At 55.3% G+C, this 13,422-nt stretch overlaps 1 protein-coding gene across 1 annotated transcript; it reads right to left on the reverse strand.

Annotated features, from left to right (window-relative positions):
- Positions 1-5,754: 5,754 nt before the first annotated feature.
- Positions 5,755-10,917, reverse strand: MRS44_006448 (uncharacterized protein; the record flags this gene model as incomplete). Its single annotated transcript, XM_065621772.1, has 5 exons — positions 5,755-5,959; positions 6,036-9,386; positions 9,497-9,530; positions 9,580-9,726; positions 9,816-10,917. The coding sequence occupies 5 exons, from the start codon at positions 10,915-10,917 to the stop codon at positions 5,755-5,757; spliced, it is 4,839 nt and encodes a 1,612-aa protein (XP_065477844.1).
- Between the last annotated feature and the right edge of the window lie 2,505 nt (positions 10,918-13,422).

Genomic DNA, 13,422 nt, shown 5'->3' on the forward strand with positions numbered 1-13,422 from the left:
CAGGATCGGAGGTGGAGACGGCCAGCGTGGGAGTTGAACAAGGACGGGCCAGTCTAAAGCTGCTGCTGCCGACAAGGGCAGGCCGCAATCCGCATGAGGGGGTCAGTCGTGTGCATCGCATCGCATCGCAGGTGTGCGTGCTGTGCTGGGAGAGCGGTGCGAATAGAAACCGCGGGCCGTGCTGTTTTGGAAACAGACCGTACGGAATCGATACCGAGGAGGCGGCAGATAAACCTAAAACTGCGACCTAGGCTTACAAGGCTAGTGCGCTCTGAGTGAGCTCCGAAACTGCCACGGACGGGCTGGACCTGTAGAGGGAGATGGAGGTGAGACGGTGAGGTCACAGGTAGGGGTGAGAGCATGAGAGAACGGATGCCAAACCAGTGTGAGCCGGCAAATGGCCATGCTACATGCTGTGTCCCTCTGTCGCATGTAAGAGAGCGGAGCCGACCGTTGGACCAGGAGTGTGGGAATGGATGGTACCTGGGCATTCTGCAGAGATGAATATGGAGGGGAGAGGAGACAAGGCCAGACGGGTGGGGTGGCGGTGTAAGAGTGAGAATATCTACCTTGCCTGAGAGTCCGGGTTTCGGGAAATAAATCAGAAGCCCAGACGACGACCTTAATACGGAAGGCGCATGGATGAGTTGTCGCCTCCTTCCCCGGATGACTACAGTACCTAGTAGCCTGTCTGTTCCTAGGCAGGTACTGTACCTACCTAGGCAGTTCCAGTTTCTCGGAACCTACTCAAGATGCCCCAGCCAGAGGACAAAGCGAGCAGTCGGAAGGCGTTCACCACCACCAAAACAGGAAACAAGGCATAAAGTTAGGATGATTAGAGTTTCAATCCACGACCGCCGCCCTTGCCGGGTCGTGGCTCTTCGGGTCTTGATCCCTCATCTTCCGCCTCGTCGATGCCCAAGTCATTAATCACATCTCCATGGTTGTCGCAAACAAGTTGGGTAGGTACCTCCTCAGTACTGGCTCTTCTTCGACCTTCGAACATCTCATGTCTTGATCCGTGCTCCAAGTAAGGGTCCAGCCAGGCAGAGAGCCAGCAGGCTCACATAATGGGGCTCTGGATCGGGCATGGGAGACCCCTTCCATCAGCAGAGGTGCTCTGTCCCGTCTGCATCTTGAAAAACCATCCCCGGCAATACCCATCTCTGCTATGGACCAGCTTCCAAACTGACAGCTGATGTTGCTCGCATCCCGGCACCTAGCTAAGGTAACTCCTTTACCTGCAACACTCCGCTGTCTGCCGTGTTGTCATTCAATCGACAAGGCGGTGCTGACGGTTAACCATCTCGCCTCCTTCACGCCATGGCCGATTGGGACCGTCTTTTGATATCGCCGTGAACAAAACCGGCGTGGGTCTAGACTTGGCGAACTGCTGGGCGATTGCCTACCTCGGATGGGGTCAACCTTGAAACTAGGCCGCGTCGATGTAGCGCGGCGTTGGTGCCAAAACACAAGATCGACCTCTTTACTTCTTCCCGTTGGTAATCAGCTGGCTGGTGCAACTCAATGTCGAGCAACCCTGTACCCCGTCCGTCATGCCACCCCAGCGTTTTTCGTTTCCTCGGGCGTTTTCGAAGCGGTTTGCAATCCACCACCGACCTGCTTGTCTCCGGCTCCGCGCCACGCACCTTGCCCTCTTCAGCACACCGTCCTGGTGCAGGGTATGTAGGCACAAGCACTTGCATTCGATCAGAGGCCAATGGCAGACTGGAACTATGTTCTGTTTGGCACAAACCTCGGTGTTGGCTGAGTAACTCTGCCATTGGTTTGCTCTCGGAGTGCAATACTGTAGTCGGCACATCACATCACAGACGTCGATTGCAACCGCAAATACTCAGGTTGTGTCACCCATCTCACAGGCTGTCTAGATCTATCAGATGGTTGCTCAATCTGGCAAGGCAGCCAGCCCGTGAAATGGGCGTCTTGCCATTCGCTTAGCGCTTGTGCGCGATTACTGGCGGACCTCGGCCACTCCTCAAAGGAGGAACGTCATCTACTGATGCTGAACTGGTCACTGCAGAGTTGTCACCTCGCATCTGGACATGGTTCACCTGGCTTCTGCTTCTGTTTCCGCGACTGGGATCGCGTGCGATGCTTCCGTTTTCTGTGGCTAAAAGCTTCATGCTGTCGGCGGCAGATGAGTAAACGCGGAATGGGCTATTATTGCCCAGGGACCACAGTTTTGCAGCCCACAGACCATGGTAACCGTCTGACTGGGTTGACCATCAAGACGAGGCGGCCCATCTCTCACCGTTATGGGGCCCGCTGTGATGAATACATGACGATACTGAGGGAGATGCTGCTGATGGACGCTGGAGGCACTGACCGCCTCAGCCCACGACGCCGGGCACAGCCGTCTCATCTCCGTCGTCAAGTTCTCCATCGCTCTGCTTCCATCCCAGGTTGTCCCTTCTCCCATGGGCCCCGTTTCCGCCTGATAGACTACGGCCCGTCTCATGCATACAACAACTCGGTGGCTCTCCGACACTGGGACCAATAATGGCTTTCGAATTAGAATGGAACGTGTAAGCGAATAGGCCGTTCGCTAGATGTTGTTTGGAGACGTAAGTTCCGTGTTTGCTTAGCGGTTGGTTGTTGGTTTGTCTCTGATCTGTTGTAGCCGCCAATATGAGCACCGATGATGCTCGTTTACTTCCAACAACCTGGGCTCAAGCTGGGTACACGCATGCTCTGGCGGGTAGAGCCGCCCATGTCGGCCGGCCGGCCGTACTCTCTCGGCGCATGCTTGCCTGCCTGCCTGCCTGCATCCAGTCTAATTTGTGCTCTCGTTTGATTTGGGCGTTTTGAGAATTTGTCTCTTTTCTCAAATTTTGCGTGGCCTGATGTTCTCTCTTGTCCCGTTTCAGCGAGATGCACCGAGCCATGAGGTGTCGTCTGTGGACCTACTTCCTCTTTCGTCCAGTGACTGCTGGATGGCCCCTTCCGAGGTTCGTTCCCCTCCACCCACTCACTGCAGGTGCGCCGCGATGCATCCTCCACTCCGCTTACACCTTCCATCCCGTTCGCAATCTAGCCTTCAAACGTCAACCTGTAACCTCCAACAGTCCACCAACCGACCTACGACCTACACCTTGGATACTACCCAACGGGATTAAACTTTGCCGCCCCTGTCATTCGCGACTTGTACCCTTCTCTCTCCTCTCGTCTCCTCCTCGTTTATCAACTCAATCCTTCCTCCTTCATGCCTGACCATCCTTCGCCAAAAGCCGCAAACAGCCTCTCATCCCCAAAGCCAAAGCCTCTCAATGCCAGCAAACCTTCAATTGCTGGCAAACAAATAGGCTTGCTTCCGGACGCCAGGGTACAAGGAAAGACCTGGGACGGAATCCCCTGTCCCTATCGATGACAACAACGTGGCAGGCCTTGCCTTCTTACGGCCCTGGTTCACCCCCATATTGTTGATCGCCATCTTTTTTTTCGTGCTCGCCTTGTCACCATCTCCAAATATCCGGCCTGTTGGTTTCCTGCATCATGCCTTGGCCTTCCGTGCCAAGCCTGGCCCTGTCTCTTGCACCGTTTCTCAACACAGGCCAGCCCTGAGCCTCTCTGCATTTCGTCGTCAAATCTGCTGACTTGCAGCCCATGCGACCCTCCCGATGTCCCTCCTTACCCCCGGCTCAAAGAGAAAGCGCATGGCGCGACCTGCCCTCCCCGAACAGCAACCCAGTGTCCATGTGAGTGCGGCCTGTCGCCGGCTCGTTCTGGCAGCCCCGGCAATTCGATTGTTCCCCCGCTGTGTCCGGGCCACAACCGCGCCGCCCCCAAGCCGCCGGTCAACCGTTGCTTGCAGCAAGGTGCTCTCCTCCGTCCTCCCGGCCAGCCACCCGTCTGGGACCCCCCGTTCTGAGAGACGGATCCGTCGACCGTTAGGTGTCATGATTGTGTCGGCGTCAATGGGCGCCTAAGCTTGGGCCAAGCTCGTCAGTCAATTTGACGCCTTGTTACTGAAACCGAAACGAGAGCCGTGGATGGAGCCGCATTTGTCTTCAGTGAGGTCATGTCTCCATGACCCCTCTTGCACAGTCGTCCTCGGCCGAGGGGGATGATGGCATCGCCCCGTTTCGGCCCCTGGCCAGAGTCTTGACTAGCCTCGTGGACTTTCGACGATACCTACTCTTTGGGAATACGAATACCCGAGCCTAGGGCGGCTCTACTATGGAGGCATTTCATATTTTCCGGTTAGCTTGCAAACCCGCCAACCGTGGTCGTTCGTCTCGCCTGCATGCTCAACAGCCCCATGCACATCTGCCGGGCGCCGGCATCGCACTTCCCCATCTGCAGGCGCCTCCGCTGTCTCGGATCTCTGAGGGAAATACACGGATGGCCTCCTCTGTTTGGACAGCGGCCCGTTGTCTTGAACCGCTTCTGGCATGGAGTGACGTCGCCAGCCAGTGGAAGGACCTAGTCGGTGTGCTGTGCTCGCACACTTCATCTTACGATCGAGCTTGGACCCATCATTTAACGGTTGGCTGCCTTAGTGGTAGGTTCATCCCTTCTCAAACGGGTGAAGAGAGCGTCAAGTTGCCCACTGTACTTGCTTCCATCAGGTCCATCGCATGTGGCCTTGCTAGCGCTCCATCGTTCCTCGGCTTCTTTCTGCCACCTCCAGGACGACTTTTGTTGCTCAACTTCTATCATCAATCGGTCTTAAGAAGCGTAATTTCCCTCCTCCTGGCTGAGCAGAGGCTCATGAGGCGACTGCACTTCACGAACAGGCCACCAAGAGAGCCCACCAGCGGATCCATACATTCCAGAACACAAGTCGAACATTCTTTTTGGAGGAACCGAAAGACCGTGGACCCTGTCCTGCTGAAATTCCCCCCACAGCAAGGCCCCTTGCTGGGCTTGATTCTGGCGAACGCCCCCACAATCTGGTCATTGTCACGCAGTAGCAGGTTTCCCATGAAAAGCATTAGGTGAATACCACCGCATGTTACTCGTCGTGGCACTGCCTCAGCCCTGGCCAAGGCCAAAGGATCCGGCACCCACGGCCTCGGTGGCGAGTTTCAGGAGAAAGAAATTGTATCGGCGATCGCCTAGCTGAAGGTTGACCCAGATTTCCGGTTCCTGGGGTTGGGGTCTTTGGGTCTTTGGGTCTTTTGCTTTGGCATGGCTGCACCAATCCCATGTTGTCGGTTTCTAAACCAGGGGAGGTCTTACACGCTGCTCGGAGAAAAAAGCCCCTGAAGGCGGATGCCAAGACGCCCCATATCGGCTAATAACAAGCCTTTGCAGGGTGAGCTTCATTGTCTGCACTGGCAAACTCTATGCACGGAGCCCAACGGCTTCTGCATGGGAGGTAAGAAAGAAGAGATTGAGCCCCTGGGTATCCATTCACCTGGAAACAGCCCTCATGTTTGATGTGAGCTTGACGAAAACTACACCTCGAGCACCTTATTACTCAGAAAGAGACGGCCACAAGGATCGATCGATTGATTGGTTTATTCATGTGTCAATATGCTATTTCAACATGGTGCGTCCCGGGAGCCTCATGTGGTGGCTAGCCCTGGATGGTACTGATAGCAACGCTACGGCTGCTGACCCCCTCCCCCGACGTGGGGAGGATGGCTCTGTCTGGCCTCATCAACGATGCCAATATTCGGTCCAGTGTATGGCTCTAATGTGCGGTGAGCTGTAATGGGAGGCTTTTAGGTTTTCCGCAAGACCTTGCCCTAACCATCAACCATCATATCATCCGCGCATTTTCCTCCTCTAGGAAACAATCACCTCGCCAGCCCCGGTTGCGAGATCCTTCCTACCATCCTCATCGTCTGGCTTTTGCCTATCAGTCAGGAGATCCTTGGGCGGCGCAGCCCTCATCTCCAGCACATCGTTGTCGCTCCCTTGCCGTTCTAGCTCTTCAAATGTGAAGGCATCCGACAGATTCACCGCCAGGAACGTCTTTGGTAACTTGACCCTGCGGTGCGAGTGTAAGTATAAGGTCACGGGGAGGAGGCAGATGCAGGCAGGGAGGGTTTAGTGGGGGCACTTACTGATTGAACTTGGCTCGCAAGGTCTTGATGACCTGCAACCAGTCGGCGTGGGGTGTCAAGCTTCGCCTGGGGGCAAAGCCAATGCAATGTCGGCTGTCAAGCTGCACGTGCAGGGGGTCAAAGACGTGGCAGCCCGGGCTAATGGTAATTCGGATGCTGTACGTGAAGGTGGGCTCGTCATGAGGTGACGTCCCCTCGCCCGTTGTCTTCATTTCTGCCTCGTAGAGCTCGAAGCAGATCTGCGAGAGGTAGTCAAGCTCAGGGATGGTGCTGCGCTTGATTTTAGTCTCGACGCCTCCCTCGATGATGCAGTTGAGCAGCGTATAGATGTGGGATTCCTTGGTAAAGTAGAAGAAGGACTTGGCGTCATCCGACGCCTGCATCTCCTCGAGGTCCTGAACGATCTCCTTGAGCAGGGGCAGCGATGTCAGCAGGCCAATCTCGAGCTTTTCGCTGTCCGAGATGCCATACTCCTGAGGGCAGATGAAGTCGAACAGGACCTTGGCTAGTCGGTAAAGCTCCTGAAGCGGCTCGTTGCGTGCGTCCGGTTTGGACGCGGCCTGGTTCGTTCCCTTGTAAAGCCGGAAGTACTGCTCCGGCGGCGCCTCCTCATTGAAGTGCCGCAAGTTGTTAAGGAATGATCGTCTTCTGAAGAGCTTCTTAACCGAGGCAGACCGGCTGCCGGCCTCCACCTTGTCCGAGCCATCGGGCGATGGGTTCTTGTCAACCTTGGCGTCTTCCGAGGACTTGCCATCCTCCGCCGACTTTGCTTTTCCGTCCTTGGTGCCATTAGCACCGTTGGGGGTGTTGCTCGTGCCGGAGGCTGAGTACTCGTCAAGCATGTGGTTGGGTGGTGTGTACACCCATTCGAGGAACTGACGGTTATGCAGGGCATCGAACTTCATGGTGTCGTAGAGTTCCGAGATCTTGCTCGGGTCAACCTTGTCGCCATCGCAGAACTCTGAAAAGAGCTTTTCCCAGCGTTCTCGGAACAGCTCCGCGTCTTCGCCACAGCACCACCGCGCCTGGATCTGGCCGACCGTATTTGCATGTGAGAGCGACGACGCGATCGACGAGTTCGAGTTTTCACCCGATAGCCTCTCGGTACTCGGGTTTGAGATGGCATTGAGCGATGTGACAGCGCCGCTGTACAATTTGCCGTAGTTGTACTGCATCACACGCCGATGGAAGTTCATCAGCTGCACGACTCTTGTCTGCACCTCGGAAGGCTCGGGCATGTTGTCTGGCCAGGCAAACTGGGCAGGCCGTTCGTTGCCCTTTCGCAGTAGGCCCTTGAGCTTCTTCTTGACCTTGTCCATTTCGTCCTTTGCCGCATTCGAGTCGTCCAGCAGATCCTTGCGGATCGTGATGAAGTCTTCAGGGACATCCTTCTTGCCTAGGAACGAGGCAGACCAGATCTGCGCACTCGTGGTCACGCGCCGCTCGGAGCTGCTGAACACGTGAACCTCGTCCAGAATGTCCCTGTTCATGAGCATGAGATCGTTGCGCATGTTCTCGCCAAGTTCTTGGGATTGGTATCGGGCCGAGTGCGTCGGCTCTCCTCCCCATTTGACAATGAGTTGTAGCTTGTCCAGAACCAGGCTTTCTTCAGCAGCTGTAAACTTGGACATTGTGACACCGGAGAGAGAATCATGCCGCCTTGGGCTCCGGTAGGGTTCGTCCTCCAGCGATGCTTCGCCTTCTTGTCCCGTAGGACTAGGCTCCTTGTTTTCTTCAGGCACAGGCACTTCCTCAACGGCTGGTACCACCTCCGTCTTCTTTTTCCGGAACATGGGCTTGATCTGGACCTTGGTGCCTGGCCAACTTCCCTTCTTGACGAGCACATTTCGAAGAGCCCGGAGTTTGCCACGATCCTCAATGTTTTGTTCGTATGCCAAATCCACTGCTTGTACAACGCTTCCCAATGCAGCTTCGCCAATGAGCAAAACCTCTTCCTGGTGCCCCTTCAGGAGAGCAATGAAGGGCTCTGAATGGAATGTGAACTTGTACTTTTGCTTGGGTGTCCGATCCGCGTGCCGTATCACGGAGACTATACCCTTCAGCTTCCAGGAGTGTGTTGGGAGAGGGGGCTCGGGCACGGTGCTCGGCTGCTCTGATGGCGCATCCGATATGGCACTTTGCTGTGTCTGTGGTGGTGCCGAAGAGCTGCCAGACAAACTCAGATCGGCAGGGACCGATGGAATAAGTGGTGTCGCCGCAGAGCTGTGGGATTTGGAGGACAGAGTGCTGTCCGGTATCAGAGGAGTAGCAGTTCCGCTGGGAACACGGCGGAAAGAGTCGTCGGGCTGTGAATCCGTAGCGTTCGACATGGAGTTTATGCTTGTCCTAACCCCGCCAGTACCAGGCAAACTTGTTTGCTCACGATCCTTGAATGCGTTGGCTGCTCGAGTAAAGGGGTCGGTGTTATCTGACGGAGCAGGCGATGGCATTGGCGGAGTGACGCCCCCACGCCTGAGCTTTTCCTTAACAAAGAGGTCTTTGAGGATACCGGAGCAATGGTCGTAGTAGTCGTCGTTGTCCTTGACAAAGCTCCAGCCGTTGACGTCGATGACATAGCTCTTCCCTGACGCTCGCAGCAAGTCGAAGCCACAAACTCTCTGTCCAAACGCTGTAGAGATCCTACTGGCCATTTCCCTCTCTTTCGTATCTAGAGCCGTGACGTAGCGCAGCTCTTTACCGTGCGTGTTTCTCCGTACGACACCATCCACAACAGGGCTCTTTCGTGTCTCGGCATGGCAATACGCGGGGCCGACAGTGTAAGCCTTGACATCTTCGGCATTGTCAACCTGCATGAAACTTTCGTAGATGTAGCTGCTGTCGGGTTCGGTGATTGCTCTGGGAATGGTTAGATCTTGTATATAGTCGGAACTCTTGTTTCCAATCTTTCGGAAAAGCTTCCTGGCACCTCCACCAGCGCTCTTTGGGAAGTAGATGATAATGTTGTGATCCTCGCCACTTGTTGGTTTCTCGACGAATGGTTTCCTCAGGATTGCACCATCCACGCTCAGAGCATCCCCATCTTCGATCAGCTCGACTTTCTGAGGTGGAGGAACCTTGGCAGGGCCAATTGGCTCAAAGGAAACACCTGAAACATCCTTGATGTGCTTGACCATTTCTGGAGTGAGAATCTGGGGACCACCATCACGACTGACTTCGATCCGCTTTGGTGTTCGGACGTTGATCTTGTCGAGCAGGTGCAGGCAGAGACGGCGATCCCACAGGATCTGCTGCATGGGAACATCGTTAACACAAAATGGCTTTCTCGCCTTGACATAGGCAATTGCCTTGTCGAGTGGGAAACCATCCGAATAGAAAGAAATGAGGTAGTCGCTGCATCTTTTGTTAGTGATCGTTTTGGGAAATCCGGCACGTGCCTCTTGCAGGAGCTTGGTCGATGCACCCCACCATTCTACTTCGGCTCACCGAGGGAATGAACTCACCAGATAGGCCAATTCTCAACCTCTGAGGACAAAACTGATTAGTCTCTCCTAGAAAATACATCTCTCTTGTGAATCAAACGTACCTTCGTCGAGAATCACCTTGTCGCCAAAAACAATCACGTCAAACTCGCGATTGGCAATCAGCCGGTTCAAGATGTTCCTGCTGGGCTTGCTCCGCGCCTTGACGTCAAGGGCGCACACACCAATGACTCCCCATCGAGCTGGTTTCACTACAGCAAGTTAGAGACGTCGCTCACTTCCAAGACCAGTGGCTTCGAGATGAGAGAAGGGGAAAGAAGGGAAAAAAAAGAGGACTTACCCTCCTCCCTTTCCCGATGGTGGGGACCCCGATCGCTACTTGGGCTGTGGCTACTTGTCGCAGTGCTTCCGCTAAAGCGCCTCTTGGCACGACTGCGGGAGCGGTCGGGCATGGAGCGCAAATTTGAAGTGCTGTTCTGCATGTTGTCGCGGATGGCTCGCTTGGTAAAGTCAAGTGGCTGTGAATGGAGATCCCTCGGGACCAGGTGATGCTGATGGTGATGTCCCACGACCGAGTGGCCTTGCTGAGCGGTGGACGAAGTGGTGACTGTCACGTTGGAGATGCCAGGCTCAGACTGAGACGGTGTTATTCCTTTGCCTGTCGACAGAAGGCCAGGTACAGATCGTGGAGGTGTTCCCAGCTCTGACCCATGAGCAGACGAAGAGCCGCTGAGGACGCCTCGGGCAGATGCAAGAGAATAGAGCGAGTTTCCTGAGAGCCTCCTGGACTGAGGATCCGAGGAGGAAGACAGGCGGTTGTTGATGGCACCGGAAGGTTCAGACGAGACGGTGTAGTTCGAGTTGGAGCTGTCGCTGGCGGTGGGCAGGCGGTTCAGGTTCCGCTGCTGGTTCTGGTTCTGGTTCTGGTGGGGGTCTTCGGTAAGGGCGAGCTGGGAGTCGGCCAGCGCCAGATCCTCAACGCAGACGTCAGAGGTCATGGACTCGCGGCGGGTGCGCAGCGGGAGAGAGTGAAGGTTTTTGACGGCCGCCGCTGAAGTCGAGATGTGTGAGGGAACAGAGAAGCTTGCACGACGGGCGTGGGTCTCTGCTGTGTCCGGCTCGGCACAGTGACCCTTGGTCGTTCCTGCAGCAGAGATGGAGGAGGAATTGGCGAGGGGCGACGACGTCGAGAGGATGCGAGAGGACCTGGGAGGATGGGATTGGCTATAGTTATGGGGCAGGGATTGGCCAAAACCAAGATAAGGAGCATGAAGGTGAGAACGGCGAGGAGAAGAGGAAAAGTCGGCAGCAGAAGTGTCGTCGGAGGGGCTAGTTGAGTATGGTGGTGCTGGTGGTGGTGTTGGGCTATCCACGGCGCCGACGGTGGTGCTAACAAGCTTCGGGCCCGGTCGGTTGCTCATGGTGTCCACGGCGGCATCCATGACATCCATCCGATTAATGGTGTGCGCTGCGCAGCCGTTTCTTGTGTAGTGGCTTGTGTGAGTGTGCTTGTGTGCGTGTGTTTGTCCCGTTTGGTACAGCACAGTAGGTAGGTTGGTGGCCAAAAAAGACACCAGCCCAGCCGAGAGCTAATCGAAATTTTTACCTTTCAGACTGACAGACAGCTATGCCCGCTCCGGCATGAACGAAATGACAGATCCCGGCGGATAGAAGCGAGAACCTGGCACCAAGTAACCAGGCGGTGATGGGCGAGTGCAGTAGGCGAGCTCGGAGCTTGCCGCCTACAAAACTCTGCCCGGTGCTGTAGGCCCGTTTATCAAGGTTAAGGACAGGGCCTCGAGTTGCTCAGCTTAAACCTGCGAGCAGACAGTGACGGTGGCTTGGACGTTTTCCGATGTCTCAGATCCCCATCTACCGATGTTTCTGCCCTTTTGTCTAAATGTCTCTGATGAGGACGGTTATTAGAGCTCAAGGCAAGACGGGCTGATTTGCAACCGGTCAGACGGGATGGGGTTATAGCCGGGAAAAGATGCAAGTGCAGGGAAGACGAGGAAAAAAAAAGATGATGCCAGGCGGTGATTGTTATTATCCTCTTCCCTTTTTTGCCCCTGGAGCACGTCTCGCGTCCGTTCCAATGGGCGACTGAGACGGTGGCCAACGGATGCGGCGCGGCTTGTCTCTGTTGTCTGCTGCTGTTGCTGCTGCTGCTGCTGCTGCTGCTGCTGCTGCTGCTGCAAGTCACTCACTCACTTGTTGAAGTGGGCATGGATGAGTGGGAATATTTTTTTCTTGTTTGTCCGGGGGATAAAAGGCCTGGAGCATCGAATCAGCGGGCTCGATGACGCAGGCGCTAGGGATCGCCACCATGCATCGAGATGCCGATATCTTGGTTGATAGGTTGTTGCCAGGGTTTGTTCGACGAGATGCTTTGTAGGGCCGGCCGAGATGCAAGGGCTGGCTTGCTCTGCTTGGCCGAATGGGTCGAGGCCCCCGTCGTCGCCGTCGCCGTATCTATAAGACGTCCGTGGTCCCGTTCAACTTGATGGCAAATGACTGTTTTCCTGTCATTTGGTCACGCTACGGAGGATTTGTCGTCCCTGCTGTCAAGGTGCCCTGCCCTTGCAAAGCGAAGCTGCTATCTTCGGTCCGGAGTTGCTGCCCTCGATCGCTTCTCCATGACGGGATTTGCTGGAAGGGCCTGGATGGCGGGGTCGCGATGGGGTCACCGGGGGAGGGGTCCTCTCGAGAGTGGAGAGACTAGACGGCAGGTTCAAGGCCTTGTGAGTCTCGTGCTCTTGAGGAGGCGAGAGGCGAGAGCCGGAGCAAAGAGAAAACAGCTTTCTCGGGCCGTTCCCGTATGAGACGTTTCCCCCGACTGTCTCTGCGATACCTTGGTGTTTATAAACTCCCTCTCTTTTCGGTTGATTGACTGACTTGCATGCGGCCATGACAAGCAGCACATGATGGCCGCAGAGAGGACGCTACGCGGCTAGAAGTGAGACACTAGTAATCGTCATGGTGCCAGGAACTCGGCAATTGAGATGAGATCTGGAAGGGGCATGCTCGAATTGAGCCACGCCATTGGGCGAGATGAAGCGGAAATGGATGGCCACGAGGTTGATGCTAAACATCGTTTCTGGTCCCTTTGTGGCTTGGGGGCTTGGGGCATGCGACCACCCAAACCCGACGAGCTGGACCTTTGCTGCTGGCTACAGGGGGCGAGACCAACGCTGGGGAACCGCTGTCGACGATGATGATGTCGTTGATGGCCGTGGCTTGTCGATCCGGTTCATGCTCTCTGGTCGTCAGTTCGGCAGTGCAGATGTAGTGCTCTCGTCAGCTGTTGCATCCGCTTCTGTGGCCCTGTCAGTTGACCTCCATGGGTTGACTGACTCTGCTGAGTCAGTTCCAACCTGGTGGGTTTTCAGGTGAAACCCTTCCATGGATGGGAAATCCTTCAGAAAGCTTGTCGTTTGCAGATCCTCCTCTTCCAGTCCACTCTTTTCCTCTAGATGGCCCCAAATATTCTCATGGTTCCTCTCTTTGTGGAGTCAGGCGCAAGAATCAGGGGTTGATGATGTGTTCCGCACGCGCCGTGTAGATACACTCGGCGTTTGGCCGGAAGATTGGATAATCTGAAACCTCGCTCCTGGGTCGCAAACGTTGCTCTATTGCTTGATTTGACCGACCATGTACAACAACGGGAGGCTTGTTAACCTGTGCATGTGGCACTCAGCCTACATATACACACGTGTCAAGCTCGTATAACCGCCTGCGTTACGCGTCACCCGTCTGGCCTGTGTGAGGGAGCCTGAAGATTATCAACCATAACCCAAGATACATCAAGTGTGAGAAGAGATGAAGCTGAAGTGTCCAATGCATTTTATGAACCAAATATGCTCGAGAGAGCCCATCCTGTGTTACATACAGGTGTATATGCCATGTTCCAGGGCTATCATGTCCCAAAGCCCAGATCCCAAACAAAA

The sequence above is a fragment of the Fusarium solani genome (genome assembly GCF_023522795.1).
Source record: "Fusarium solani strain SB1 chromosome Unknown bctg00000003_1, whole genome shotgun sequence".
NCBI classification, from domain to species: domain Eukaryota; kingdom Fungi; phylum Ascomycota; class Sordariomycetes; order Hypocreales; family Nectriaceae; genus Fusarium; species Fusarium solani.